Consider the following 14,704-nt stretch of genomic DNA (forward strand, 5'->3'; position numbering starts at 1 on the left):
TCAGGATATTCTGCGGGTGGGTCATCCTCAAGAGAAAGGGGTCTAGTCTGTTTATTTTTTCCTGATACCTACGCCCCCACATTTCAGGAATCACCCTCTCCTTCACTGACCTAAAACATTAGATCTACTTCTCTCTCCACAGATGCTGCCTGACTGGTTCAGTATTTCCAGGACTTTTTTTATTTCTGATGTCTTCAGTATCTAGTTTTAAATTCTGATGGATAGCACCCTCCTTGTAATAATATTACCCACTGTAGTCTGACTGCTGGTTATTGTGGAGAAGTCTCTGTATATCTTGTTCCAATAATGTAATGGCGCTGCACTACCACTCACTCCTCCAGGTGGCAGCGCTGAGCTTGGAGGGAGCATAAGTGACTCAGTACCGCCACCCAGAGGGAATTAATGGAATGGGAACTCTCAGTCGCCAAATATATTTACAACAAAAACATCAACTTGCATTTATATAACCAAGCCAAATGGACAAGGCCATCTCTCTTGAGCATAATTAAACAGCATTTGATGATGTCACGTTAAGACAGGTGAGCCCAAGTCCATGCAGGCCACCAAGCGCCCGTTCACACTCATGAGGGGTGAAGTCTGGGGGGAGCTGATGGGAATGTGGGGAGAATAAAATCGAATCAGTGCGAATGGGTGCTTGGTGGTCAGTGTAGACTCGATGGGCTGAAGGGCCTGATTTTGTGCTTTATGACCCCATGAAGGTTTGGACAAAGAGGTTGGGTTTGAGGAGGAGAGAGGGTGGAGGAGCTCAGAGGGGGGAACGCAGAGCTCGAGGCCGCTGACAGCAGGGTAATAACTCGGAGATGATCAGTACTGGGGCAGTGCAGAGCAAGTCCAGTCAGATCACTGGGCCTACACTGGCGGAAGGAGACACAGTGGGTACCTGGTGGTCAGCGTGGACTTGGTGTGCCAAAGGACTTTATCGGTGGGTAGGACTCTGGCGCAGAGAGGAAAGGCTGGGGGAGGTGGGAAAGGGGAGACCAGAGGGAGATCTGGGGATGGGGATGATAATTTTCAGGTGGAGGTGGTGTGTTACTGGGAGCCGATGGGGGTGAGTGGACATAGGAGGGCAGCGAGAGTGCTTGATGACCTTGTGTTTACCGAGACACACCAGGCAGGGATGAAGTCTCCAACAGGAGATGACCTGATGGTGGTCAATGGCATAGAGACGGAACTATGCCTTGGGATCTCGAGAGTAGAAGAGGCCTCGGGTGAGGCCACATCTGAAGTTCTGGCAGCCTTCTCTGCTGTCCAACCTCAGCCCATCCTGGCAGAGAAACCAGCAGCCCCTCCCACCTCCTCCAGGGATCAGAGGCCAGGACCTCCTGAGGGACCCCAGTAGGAACTGCCGCCCTATTCCTTACCTGCATCCGGAGAAACTCGTGCTTGTGCTGTAGCTCCACAGGATCCTCCCACGGGACTCCGTTGGGGTCGATGTCATCGGGGATCCAGCCTGACCTGAACTGGATGTTGTAGGGACTACCCCAGTGATCGGGAGGCCATTCCAACCTGCAGCAGGAAACAGATGGTGCGATCAGCGCCACACGGTGGACAGTGCATAAGGAGTGGGGCAGAACCACACCAAGCCCAGGAGGTGCAGAAAGCCCAACCTTCTCTTCCCTAGGAAGGCAGCAGCAGGTACTTTGGGCTTGAGTTCCCTCCAATGTCCGTTGTGTTCTACTGGGAATGGAAATCCTGCCCCCTGCTCCGGCAGAGTGTGTAAGTGAGGGAAGAACGAGCTGGCCATCAGCTTGTGCCCGAGAGGTTGGAACTGCTGCCGATGCCACATTCAGGCAGATGTCATCGGGTGAGGAGGTCTGGTCGCTGTCCTGAGCTTTCCCTTGATGTCTGCATTCCTAGGGGCACCTAGACCCACGGGAGGGTCTGCATCAAGGAATCCTGACCCCTGAGGAAAGGTTGTACCACAGGCGGCAAGGTTTGATGGGCTAACGATTCGGTCCGCTCTTTGAAACTGCTCTCCTATCTGTCCCCTTCTCCCTTTTCCCTTTGGAAGTTCCTGTTGAACCTGCTTACAACTCTGACAATTACCTGTTCCTCTCCCCTCTGGTTCCATTACTGCTGAGATCACTGCCCTCTGGTTCCACCCCAGCAGGGTACGGAGATGACACAGTAGTTAAATTACTAGACAATTAATCCTGAGGTCTGGACTAACGATCTAGAGATTTGAGTTTCAAGTTCCTGGGCCCCAACATCTCAGAGGATCTATCCTGGGCCCAACACATTGATGCACTCATGAAGAAGGCACTCCAGCGGCTCTACTGTTTTAGGAATGAGGAGATTTGGTACGTCACCAAAGACACTTGCAAACTTCTGCAGATGTAAGGTGGAGAGCATTCTGACTGGGTGCATCACTGCCTGGTATGGAGGCTCCAATGCACAGGATCGCAAGAGGCTGCAGAGGGTTGTAGACTCAGCCAGCTCCATCATGGGTACAACCCTCCCCACCACTGAGGACATCTTCAAGAGGTGATGCCTCAAGAAGGTGACATCTGTCACCAAGGACCCTCGCCATCCAGGACATGCCCTCTTCTCATTACTACCATCAGGGAGTGGGTACAGGAGCCTGAAGACCCACACTCAACAACTCAGGAACAGCTTCTTCCCCTCTGCAATCAGATTTCTGAACGGTCCATAACCACCACCTCGTTATCCATCTATCTAAATTTCACGATGTATGTCAGTGATAATAAACCTTATTCTAATTGAGTTCAAAACCTACCACAGCAACTGTGGAATTTAAACTCACATCAATAATCTGATTAGTTTTAGTAAAGATGAACAGGAAACTGATGGATTGTCATAAACACCCATCACAATAGCCATCAGCAAATCCCCCATCCTTACCCAAGTCTGGGCTTTATGTGACTCCACATCCAATATGGTTGACTCAAAATGTCCCCTGGATGGCCCAGCAAGAGAGGGGCCATAAAAGAAGTAAAACTGAACTCAATCATCAAAGTACTTCAGCAAAGCCCCCTCATTATTCAGGGCTGCTGGGTTAGGTCTCCCTGGGTTGCAGGGACCTTCCCCAGATGAGGGTAGAGTCAGTGGTGGGAACACAGGGAACCAGCAGACAGGTTTGTATTTTCCCCAGTTCAGGAAATTCTTGGAGAGGGAGGTGTTTCACCAGTAGCACCGAAACCTGGTGACGCCACTGGATTCATTCACAGTGTGGGAATAAAGACCCTCTGCCGGTGATGTCCACACTGGACACACCCCTCACACCCTGCCATCTCTCCTCACTCCCATCTCCCTGTCTCTCATCCAACCTTCCCTTCTGCATCTCTGCCCCTCCCCTGGCCACTCCCTGTGGGCTCCATTTTCTCCCAGTACAGTACTCCTGAACTGGACCTATCCCTGACTATCCTACTTCCATGGAGCCCAGAAATCACAGTCAGAACAAATTCACGGTGGAGGAGGAGGTGATTCTGCCCATCGTGTGTGTGCTGGTCGGTGACACCAACCTTCCAACACTGAGTCGGCAGCTCTGAACCTGTCTGTGATTATGAAGATGTCTGTTGTTCCCTGGCCTCTCCAACCCTTGGTGAGGTCCTTACCTCGCCTTCCTTTCAGCCTCCTTACTGGGAATGCAGAGACCAGACGTGTGGTTCGAGGGCAATGGCTGAATGGTGGCTCCTACCTTGGCTTGGTCCAGTATTCACCCAGCGACTCCCACTGTGCCTTCTCTGCCTCGTTCAGGGTGTCACTCAGCAGGTGGATGGCGTCGTTGGTCAGGAACGGGACGGCCACCGACCTGGCAACCTCCAAACCTGCCGTCTGGATCATCTGCGGCAGGACCAGACCAGGGTCAGCAACACCGGCAGGAATCCCTGCACCCTGTCCCCACGGTTTATGGCGCCAGACATCTCGACTGTGCTGGGGGGGGAGGGGAGAAGAGAGCGAGGTTCTCCGCTTATGTTCCCTGGGTGACAGAACCAAGAGCTAGAGGGCATAGGTTGAAGGTGAGAGGGCAGAGATTTAACAGGAACCTGAGGGGGTAGAGGGTGGTGCATATATGGAATGAGCTGCCAGAGGGAGTGGTTAGGACAGCCAAGTGGTTCAAATATTTAAAAGACATGTGGACAGCTAAATGGATAGGGAAGGTTTAGAGGGACTTGGGCCAAACACAGGCAAATGGGACTGGATTAGATGGGCACCTTGGTCAGCGTGGACCAGTTGGGCCGAAGGGCCTGTTTCTGTGCTGTGTGACTCTACGTGCAGTAAAGCTCTGATAGGCTGGCATGCTCCGGACTTTAGTGCTGCTGGACTGGCAGATATTCCAAACTATTGGATGTTACTCCCATTAAAGCTCAAACACCCCTTTATTTCAGCCCTTCCACACATTACACGGACGTTTGGTACATTTCCCAGTCAACATGTTGAGTTGAAAGGGAGCAGGAAGGAGCCAAGACCTTTGAGTCCTGGTCCTAGACACAAGACCACCCACGGTCCTGACCCCAGTCCTGGCTCCAGCTGCACTTCTGGCCCACGATCTAGACCAATGAGTGAGCAGGTCTGGACCATCAGGACTTTCAAACAACCGGATCCTGAATTATCAGAGTTTTCCCGGCAGTAAGCGCCACCTGAAGAACAAATTACTTCCAAGGGCTCCTCCAGTCTCACCTCCCAAACCAGCAAACTCCACTACCTGGGAGGGCAGCAGAAACACGGGTCATCATACATGAAACACGGGCGATAGTACACAGGTGCAACAGGTAATTAGGAAAGCAAATGAGATGTGTTACGTTGTAAAGGGGATGGAGTGTCGAAGCAGGGAAGTCCTGGTCATGGCTGAGATTGTGCACGGTGTACTTGGTGCAGTCTGGTCTCCTTACTGAAGGAGGGATCTACTTGCATTGGGGACAATCAGAGAGGGTTCACCAGACTGACTCTTTGGATGAAAGAGTTAACATTTTTTTGCAGGGTGTGGCATTGCTGTTGACTACTCATTGGTGCCCGTCCCTCACTCCCTCTGGAGCAGGTAGTGGTGAGTCACCTCCACCAGTGGCTTGCTGGGGCCCTTGTGGAGGGCAGTAATTCCAAGGGGCAATTAAGAGGCAGCTACACTGGTGTGTCAGGTGGTCCTGTGGGGAACGATTGAACAAGTTGTTCCTGTACACATTGGGGTTCAGGAGAACGAGGGGGGAGCTTACTGAAATCTGTAGGTTTCTGAGGGGGTTTGACAGGGTAGAGGCTTTCTCCTGGTGGTGGGATCTAGATCTGAGGGACAAATTTTGGGAGAAACTGTCACCCGTTTAGTCAGAGATGAGGAGGAATTGTGCTCATCTGAAGTTTTCTGTCCCAGAAAACCAGAGGCTGAGTCACTGTGTACAACTCAGCTTGATTTAGATAGATTTTTAGACTCTGGGAGAGTCAAGGGTGATGGGGAGCAGGCAGGAGAATGGTGCTGAGGCTGAGCCATGAACTTATTGAATGATGGAGCACGCCTGAGGGGCAGAATGGCCTTGTCCAGCTCCCACTGTTTGTCTGGAGTCACACAGCCTGGAATCATCCATCCGTTTATACTAATCCTGTGTTAATCCCACTTTATTCTCCTCACCTTCCACTCCCCCCAGATTCTACCACCCGGCAGTGCACCTTCGTACCTCCCCCACAGCCTCAACACCACCAGCAAGCTCTCCAAAGGACCCAGCTCCATCCTCTGGTGGCCAGACCCTCCGGCCGGTTTCCCGGGAGTGAGGGGGTGGTGGAAGATTGTGGGTAGGGCTAAGGTAGGTTTGCTAACCTGAGAGCCACACTGCCTGGTTAGCTCAGCCCCAGGTAACCACCAGAGGGGTCTGCAGACCAGCGTTGAGCCCCTTCCCAAACCTTCTCGATCTCCCAATGCAACACTTCATTCTCATTGGTTCACCACCCGCTCACTGGACGGTGAACTCTGGGGAATTGGTGTTTCCCCCAGAAATCCATGGAGGCTTCGTACAAAATGGAAGGCTGGCACAAAATGGGAGCCGAGTACAAAATGCAGACTGAGTGCAGGATGAGTCGGGAGCAACTCTGTCCCACAGGTGAAGGAACGACTGGAGATTGGCGCCCACTTACCGTGTCCAGGGGTCCAAACAGGAAGTGGATGAGTTCGGTGGCGCTGGGGTTGACAATGTGGTTCTTCACTCGTGCCTTAAGTAAAGAGAACACTTCAGTCAGATCGAACCTCCCTGATTGACGAGTCTGATGGCCCCTCCCTGGAGTCCACGGGCAAGGTCACACCCCTTCCCCTACGTTATAATCACTCAGTACCCACTCTCCTTTTCGTCTCTGCTACCTTGTTTGTGCTCAGTGTGGTCGAGATCAGTGCTGGTGGGGATGGAACATGTCATGACCCCACACTCACTCACGGGGCAGGGAGGGTAAGGGGTTAGATAAAAATCTCCTCTGTACCTTCCCTTCAAACACTCCCAAGCCAGGGGCAGCATAGCGGTAAGATGGAGCTCAGCGCCAACACCATCTCCCAAACCTGCCGCCTCTACCACCAGGAAGAACAAGGGCAGCAGGTTCAGTGAAGTGCCACCGCATACAGGTTCCCTCCAAGTCACACACTGTCCTGACTCGGAAATATATCACCGTTCCTTCACCATCACTGTGTTGAAGTCCTGGAACTCCCACCCCAACAGCACCTTCACCAGAAGCTCACCATCAGCTTCCTGTGGGAACCAGGGATAGGCAATAAATGCTGGCACTGGCCAGATTTGAAAAAAATGAATAAAAAGTCTCCCTGTCGACTCCCACATCATGTTACTGTAACCAAGGCACAGAAGTCTTTGCATCTGAGACTAGGTATCATGTCCACTTGTCACGTTAGTCATTGGGTACTCTCTCCGAGGAAGAATTCAATCTTACTCCCAATGAATTATGGACAGTTTTGACCTGACAGTTTATCTGCACTGACAACTTCGATGAGACTGACTTACACACAGTGCACTGTTTTCCTTGGGCCCAATCCACAGGGAGGGAGAGAGAGACAGACAGACAGAGAGAGTGAGGAAGAGAGTGAAAGACAGAGAGAGCTAGATGGACAGAGACAAAGAGAGGTAGAGAAAGACAGAGAGATAGGGTGAGAAACAAAAAGAGAGACAGACAGACAGATGGGGAGAGAAAGAGAGAGACAGAGTGACAGACAGACAAGCATCGGAGATGAGTTGAACTCAATTTCCAGGTGAGAATTGCACAGAATATCCCCCAATCCTGTTGCTCCAGACTGGTTGCTCAGGGTTACTGGTTGAGCAATGAGACGGATGAAGGGACGAGGAACTCTGTGAAGTCTTGAGTAAAGATATTGGAGTTCACCCTAATTTCAGAGCTACACTTAGCACCAACTGCTCGTTGAAATCCCCCCACAAATCACAAAACTCGGGAAAATGTATCCTTAGGAAATGGATAAGGAAGGGGTTGCCCTGAATGTTGCACAGTCCCCAGCTGCAGAAACCTGGAGCAGTTGAATCTTTGCTGCTAGGAATCTTGGGAAGCAGGTCCCTGCCTTAAAGACCTCTCCCCGTGGCAACCACAGGACAGCAGCATGAAAGGCAGCCACGAAGGGAAGGGAAAACGTGGCGGACGGGGGGTAAAAGTGACCTCAGTCAGTGCGGCCACAGCAGCCAACCCCCCTGCAACCATTGACACAGAGCACGTCAGTCTGCATGGACTGCAGTGTGTCTCTCTGATGCACAGGACTGCAGATGGAGGCACAGCAACGACATGTGAAATATGCAGAGCATTAAAAATTTAAGAAGTAGACAGCAACACATCAGGGAAGTTTAACTGACCGCTCCTTGCTGATTGGCTCGGGGGTTTACTCCCTCACTGTGAGGTAAAAACGCAGATCGTAGGTTGCACACTTTTGCCTCAGTTTCTGTCGGAAGGGCAGAGATGAGCAAAGCACAATTAAGAGTGTGAGAAAGGTGCAGCAGGTCACAGCTCCAGTGACCCTGGTGCAACCCTGTCTGTGTGGAGTTTGTACGTTCTCCCTGTGACTGTGTGGGTTTCCCCTGGATGCTCCGGTTTCCTCCCACATCCCAAAGACGAGCGGGTTGGTGAGTTAATTAGCAATTGTAAATTACCCCTGATGTGGGTGGGTGGGTGCTAGAAGTATTGGGGAGGAGTTGAAGGAATTTGAGAATGTTGGAAATTAAGGACTGAATGACCTGGGAGCAGTCACATTAGCATGGCCGATGGTCAGAAGTTCCTAGTCCAGTTTTCTGATGGACGGCCCTTCCTTTGGAAATGGTCACTGAGGGACTGGGTCCGTGTAACAGCCTCTCAAACACTTCACGAGTGTGTTGGTCAACGAGAAACATGGGTGGTGTTGTCACATTGTAAGAGAATGTATTGAATTGGTACATAGAACATCGAACACTACAGCACAGTACAGGCCCTTCAGCCCACAATGTTGTGCCGACATTTTATCCTGCTCTAAGATCTATCTAACCCTTTCCTCCCACATAGTCCTCCATTTCTCTGTCATTGGTAGTTCAATGAATGCAGAGGAAGAGGTGTACCTGTTGTATTTCCTGTTTATCTTTTCATGAATAAAGTATATATTTGAAGTAAATAGAGGCTCCAGCCCAATTACATTTGAACACACAAGTTACCAGCAGGAGTTGGTCCCTGGGTCAATGGAATCTCCTCCACCATCTCATGATTACAGCTGATCTGTTTGTAACCTCGGCTCTACATTCTTGTCGGTCCCTGGTACCTTTCACCCCCTTGTTTAACAAGAATTGATCTCCCCCTGCCTTCAAAAATACTCAGAGGGTCTGCGTCCACCGCCCTTTGGGGAGAGCATTCCAAAGACCCACCTCCCTCTGAGAGAAAACAAGGTGCCCTCCGGGGTTGGAAGTGGGGAATCCCTCACTTTTAACCCCTTGCCCTGGATTCACTCGAGGAAGCATCCTCTTCACATCCCCTCTCAGGGCACGTCAGGATCTTACATTTCACAAATCAGTTGTGTCCCCCTCATCCTTCTAAACTCCAGTGGCTACAAGTCCTACCCGTCCAACCTGTCCTCATGAGACAATCCCCCCACCCCAGGTATCCGTCCAGTGAACCTTCTCCGAACAGCTTCCAACCCATTAACATTTGCCCCTAAGTAAGAACCAGTACACTGGAAACACTCAGCAGGTCAGGCAGCGCCTGTGGAGGGAGAATCAGGGTAAACATTTCAGGTTGAAGACCCTTAATTAGATGAAGGATCTCCAATCTGTTGTTTCTCCCTCCACAGATGCTGCCTGACCTGCTGAGTGTTTTCAGTATTTTCTGTCAATATTTCAGATTTCCAGTCTCTGTGGTTTTATTTTAGTTTACTGTACACTTAACATCCTTCCTTAAATAAGGAGACCGACACTGTTCGCTGACTTCAAGTCCCTGCAGGCTACAAGAACTGAGATGGCTTTCAGGAGGCTACACTTTCCAGACTGACACCCTGGGGAGGATTCAGCATTCCCAGCAGTTAAAAGGTTCAAGAGATGATCGGAGGTACAGACTGAAATAAAGGTCACAGACATCAGCGCTCGATACTGTCAATCTGAGCCCTTTTGAGGAGCTTGGAGCCTCCCCGCTGGACGTCATGCTTACCAGGAGACTAAAGGAGTACTTGTACTTCTGAAAGGCTTCGACAAATTCCTCTTGGCTTGGAGGTCGAGCCCGCAAGGTCAGGAGACCCTCTGAAAGCAGGAAGGAATTTAGGTTAGTAAGGGTTTTGAACAAAGACAGAGGAAGTGCAGGCAGAGAGGATTGGTGGGTTTACTCTACAGAGAGCTGGCATAGACTCAATGGGCCAAATGGGCTCACTCTGTGAAATAATGCTTTTGTGACACTAGGGCTCACCTCCTTTAGAGCACACAGAACACAGAATATGGAACATGGAACATACAATGTGGGACATGGAACATAGAACATGGAAGGGTACAGCCGGGGAACGGACCCTTCAACCCACAATGTTTGTGCCAACCATGATGCCAATTTAAACCAATCCCGTCACCCTGCACATGGTCTATACCCCTGGTGCAAGGTGTCGAGTTTAATGGGGACCTTATAGAAGGAAAAGGGAAAGGAATGTCAGAGCCTGGGTCTGTCTGGCTGGGTGATCTGAGACAAGGATGCCCACGGTGAAGCCTCCAACATTGGAAACCTGAAAAGGAATTGGGTCGGGTAATTTGTTGCACTTCTGTCGGACGTCTCCCCACCAACCAGTGTGCCCAGGGGCTCGGGGGAGTCGGCCTCAGCTCACGTACCCCCACTTTCCTTTGGGGTCTTCTTCCTGCCCATTCTGCTCTTCTTCCTCTGGTCCAGAACCTTGAAAGCCTCCGCTGTTTTCTGGAGCCTTGCCATAAAACCTTCGATGTCGTCGAAAGTGTGGTTCAGGATTGCCTGAAGAGGCAGGAAACACGGGGCTCGGTTACAGTCCACTGTAGAAGCCTCAACATCTTCCACAGCCTTCCTGCCCCTCCCCTCTCCCAATTGTCCAGATCCAAACCCAGTTGTTGCTTCCCCATCACCAGCCCAGCCGTTATACTTCCCCCAGTTCCCCTCTACCCACTCAGGGCTTCACCAGTTCTTCTCCACAGCCCCTGCCATCCCAACTGTTCCTGGTCCTGTAGGACAGCCCATTGCACATGATGATTCTTCCTCTGAATTCCAGAGTTCCTACGTTACCCAGGAGCTGTTAAAGTACTTTTGGAGTGTGGTGATAGAGGATTTGCTAATTCACGCACAGCAAGCTCCCACAGATTGGACAACCCTTCTTCCTTACCCACCTTTCTGCCACACAACTTGGTCCCATCTCCCACCTGCTCACCAACCTCAGATCCCTCATAAAACCCCAGTGTAAACCAATGGGTTGAGAGCTGTGACAAGCATCACGGGTGCCCAGGATGGCACTGGGAGGGAGAGGATTAAGTTATGGGGTAAGGTTGCACGGACTGGGCTTGTGTTCCCACCGGTTTGGAAGTACAAGGGGTGATCGGATGGAAGTGTTGGCTGATGGAGAGACAATGTTGCCACTGGCAGGGCGGACAGGATGGAGCATAGTCCAGGGGAAGGGGCAGAACCTTCAACTTCGGGCCCCACGTGCACTGTGGCTGTTGAGAACCACTTCATATAGACATGGGGAAACAAACTATCTCTCCCCACAAAATCCATGGCGGCTGGGGGGGGGCCAGGGGCGTGGGCGTCAACTAAAATCATTGCACCTTTGGGAGGCAAAGATTGTAAAGTTTAAGGAGCCAAAATGGGAGATAACTGAGACACAATCAGTTCTGATCCAACTGAACGGTAGGTCAGGCTTGATGAGCCAAAGGGCCTCTTGCCGTGGAGACAACTCATCTGGGAATAGGGGAGCAGTTCAAGAATCTGTGCCCCGGCTTATCAGCACCTGAGCAGCCGAAGAAAGAACTCACCACGTCACGCGCTGTCCTCTGCTCCACCGTGTCCACGATGGTCCTACCAGTTCCGTTAGATTCTGCAACAAGAAGGAGACATTGACAGCAACCCAAGCGAGGCAGGAGAATGGTGTCTGATTAAACAAAAGGACATTGCTTTGTTTGCAACCTTAATGCCACATCAATCTGAAAGTCCTCAGGGTTCCATGGAATGTGACTGAGACAGATTTAGTGTTGAGGGATCCCATGAGGGCTCCCTTGAGCCAACAACCACAGCATGGTAATGGGTCTGCCCACAGGGTGCTGGCATGCAGCTACTTGCCTTGCAAGTTATGGCCAGTGATGGGTTTGGAAGGGAAGTGGAAGGTTCTGGAATGGGCCAGGATCTCAGGGGTGAACGGGACTTGGCGAAGGTGTGGCCATCAAGCTTGAATGATCTGCTTACAGAGAATGAAGGATCGGAAGCCTGGCCAGGAGAAACGAAAATAACTGAGTTCCTTACCGACGACACCCGATGTCATTGGCAGCGATTGTGGAGCAGGTGAGAGGCCTTGAGCCTTGCTCATGGGGTTGTAGGTTACTGGAGCTTTGGGAGCCATCTTTGGGGGAGGAGAGGGGGGCAAGTTGTTTTGTTCATTCATCTTCTCCTGGTTCAGTCTAGAAAGAAGAGTAACATGAAAGGATCACATTCTGCTATCAGAGGGAGACCCTTTGGCCCATTGTCCCTGTGCTGGCTTCTATCCAATCAGTGATCCTTTTCATCAGAGCCCTGTAATTACTTACCTTGTCAGGGGTTATTCCAGCTCCCTTCTGAACACTGTGAATGGATCTACCTCCACTGCCTGATCATGGAACACATTCCAGATCACAACAAGTTGCTGGGTACCAGTGACCTCACCCCTCTCTCCTCATCAATGGCATTATTCTATGTTTTTTTGGTTACCAACTCCAGCCAATGAAATAGTTTCTTCTTCTTTACTTTTCTGAAACCCTTTAGAATTCTGAACATCTCCGATAGACCTCCCACAGAAAGCTTCCATAACACCATAAGCCATAGGAGCAGAATTAGGCCTTTTGGCCCATCAGGCCTACTCCACCATTCGATCATCGCTGATTTATTTTTCCTTCTCAACTCCTTTCTCCTGCCTTCTCCCTGTAACCTTTGACACCCTTACTAATCAAGAACCTATCAACCTCCGCCTTAAATACACCCAATGACTTGGCCTCCACAGCCGTCTGTGGCAATGAATTCCACAGATCCACCACCCTCTGGCTAAAGAAATTCTTCCTCATCTCTGTTCTAAAGGGACGTCCTTCTATTCTGAGGCTGTGCCCTCTGGTCCTGGACTCTCCCACTACTGGAAACATCCTCTCCACATCCACTCTGTCCAGGCTTTTCAATATTTGATAGGTTTCAATGAGATCCCCCCTCATCCTTCTAAACTCCAGTGAGTACAGGCCCAGAGCCATCAAACGTTCCTCATACATTAATCCTTTCATTCCCAGGATCATTCTTGTAAACCTCCTCTGGACCCTCTCCAATGCCAGCACATCCTTCCTTAGACATGGGGCTCTGCTCTCACTACTCCAAATGTGGTCTTACCAATACCTTATAAAGCCTCAGCATTACATCCTTATAGAAAGCATCCTATCCAGATGGTTCACAGCTTGGTACTGCAACAGCTCTGCCCATGACCGCAAGAAACTGCAGAGAGTTGTGGACACAGCCCAATTTATCAGAAAAACCATCCTCCCCTCCATTGACTCCGTCTACACTTCTCGCTGCCTCGGGAAAGCAGCCGACATAATCAAGGACCCCTCCCAACCCAGTCATTCTCTCTTCTCCCCCCTCCCATTGGGCAGAAGATACAAAAGCCTGAAAGCACGTACCACCAGGCTCAAGGACAGCTTCTATCCAGCTGTTATCCGAGTCTTGAATGGACTTCCTGTACGATAAAGATGAACTCTTGATCTCAGTCTAACTCAACGTGGCCCTTGCATTTTGTTTGTCTTCCTGCACTGCACTTTCTTTGTACCTGTGACGCTATTTTCTGTATTGTTTTCCTTTTTACTCCCTCAATGTACTTACGTATGGAATGATCTGTCGGGATGGCACACAAAACAAAGCTTTTTCACTGTATCTCAGTACATGTGACAATAATAAACCAATTACCAATTACCCCTTAACGTTCCATGTGAGTTGACTGCTTCATGGAGTCACAGGGAGATACAGCACAGAAACAGGCCCTTCAGCCCACTGAGTATCTGCTAGCCAGTATGCCCACCCCAAAACTCAGACTATGGAGCCACGTTTGCAGATACCTCCGCCACTGCCTCACAGCTCCAGAGACCCAGGTTCAATCCTGACCTCAGGTGCTGTCTGTGTGGAGGTTGCACGTTCTCCCTGTGACTGCGTGGGTTTCCTCCGGGTGCTCCGGTTTCCTCCCACATCCCAAGGTAATTTGGCTGGTGTAAATTAGCCCACAGTGTAGGTTAATGGCAAAAAGAATCAAAGGGGAGTTGATAGGTGTGTGTGTGTGAGAAAGAGTGAGTTGTAGGGGAGAAAAATCAAAAAACTGCAGCTGCTGGAAATCTGAAACAAAACCAGAAACTGCTGGAAACACTCAGCAGGTCAGGCAGCGTCTGTGGGGAGTGGAACAGAGTTAATGTTTCAGGTCTGGAACCCTTCGTCAGTACCAAGGATGTCAGACCTGAAACATTAACTCTGTTTCTCTCTCCACGGACACTGCCTGACCTGCTGAGTGTTTCCAGCATTGTCTGGTTTTACTTATTTTGAAGGGACGGGGGTGGGGTGTAGGGGGGAACTCCTGGGGAGTCAGATGACCTCTTCCCCAACATCCTGCAGCAACTCACCTGAGGGCGTTCGGTCTCTCAGCCCTTCCACTCTTCATGTCTGTGATCGCACTGTTGATGTCGGACTTAATCAGGTCAGCCTGCAGAGATACAACGGGTCAGGTGAATGCTGCAGCAGTAATTGTGTGATGCCAGGCAAGGTCTCTATTTAACTCTCCCTTCATTCCCATTGTGTAAACCTTGGCCTTCCAGCATCACTCCGCGGGAACTGATGGCTGAAGAGGGAAGGACTTGTTCCTCTCGGCAGGACAAATTACTTTGCTCTTTGGTACCTGCCTGTTTGCCTCAGTGTCAGCCTGTGGGATCTTCTGAGGTGGGCTGGATTGAGAACAATTGCTCTTGTTTTGGATTTTCTCCCTGACATGTGCCTCATAACATCAGTGCAAGGTGAAAAGTCCACT

At 50.6% G+C, this 14,704-nt stretch overlaps 1 protein-coding gene across 3 annotated transcripts in view; it reads right to left on the reverse strand.

Moving 5' to 3' along the window:
• The window catches only part of LOC127585660 (epidermal growth factor receptor kinase substrate 8-like protein 1), a 72,704-nt gene that overhangs the window by 17,935 nt on the left and 40,065 nt on the right, over positions 1–14,704 (reverse strand). For all 3 annotated transcript variants that reach the window (XM_052043294.1, XM_052043295.1, XM_052043296.1), the window contains 8 exons: positions 14,304–14,383; positions 11,932–12,086; positions 11,448–11,509; positions 10,284–10,419; positions 9,625–9,713; positions 6,100–6,174; positions 3,680–3,825; positions 1,383–1,527 (listed from right to left, as the gene is read on the reverse strand). In XM_052043294.1, the coding sequence (XP_051899254.1) occupies positions 1,383–1,527; positions 3,680–3,825; positions 6,100–6,174; positions 9,625–9,713; positions 10,284–10,419; positions 11,448–11,509; positions 11,932–12,086; positions 14,304–14,383 (888 nt within the window). The remainder of the gene's footprint in view (positions 1–1,382; positions 1,528–3,679; positions 3,826–6,099; positions 6,175–9,624; positions 9,714–10,283; positions 10,420–11,447; positions 11,510–11,931; positions 12,087–14,303; positions 14,384–14,704) is intronic.

This window comes from Pristis pectinata, chromosome 33, assembly GCF_009764475.1.
Source record: "Pristis pectinata isolate sPriPec2 chromosome 33, sPriPec2.1.pri, whole genome shotgun sequence".
Classification (NCBI taxonomy): domain Eukaryota; kingdom Metazoa; phylum Chordata; class Chondrichthyes; order Rhinopristiformes; family Pristidae; genus Pristis; species Pristis pectinata.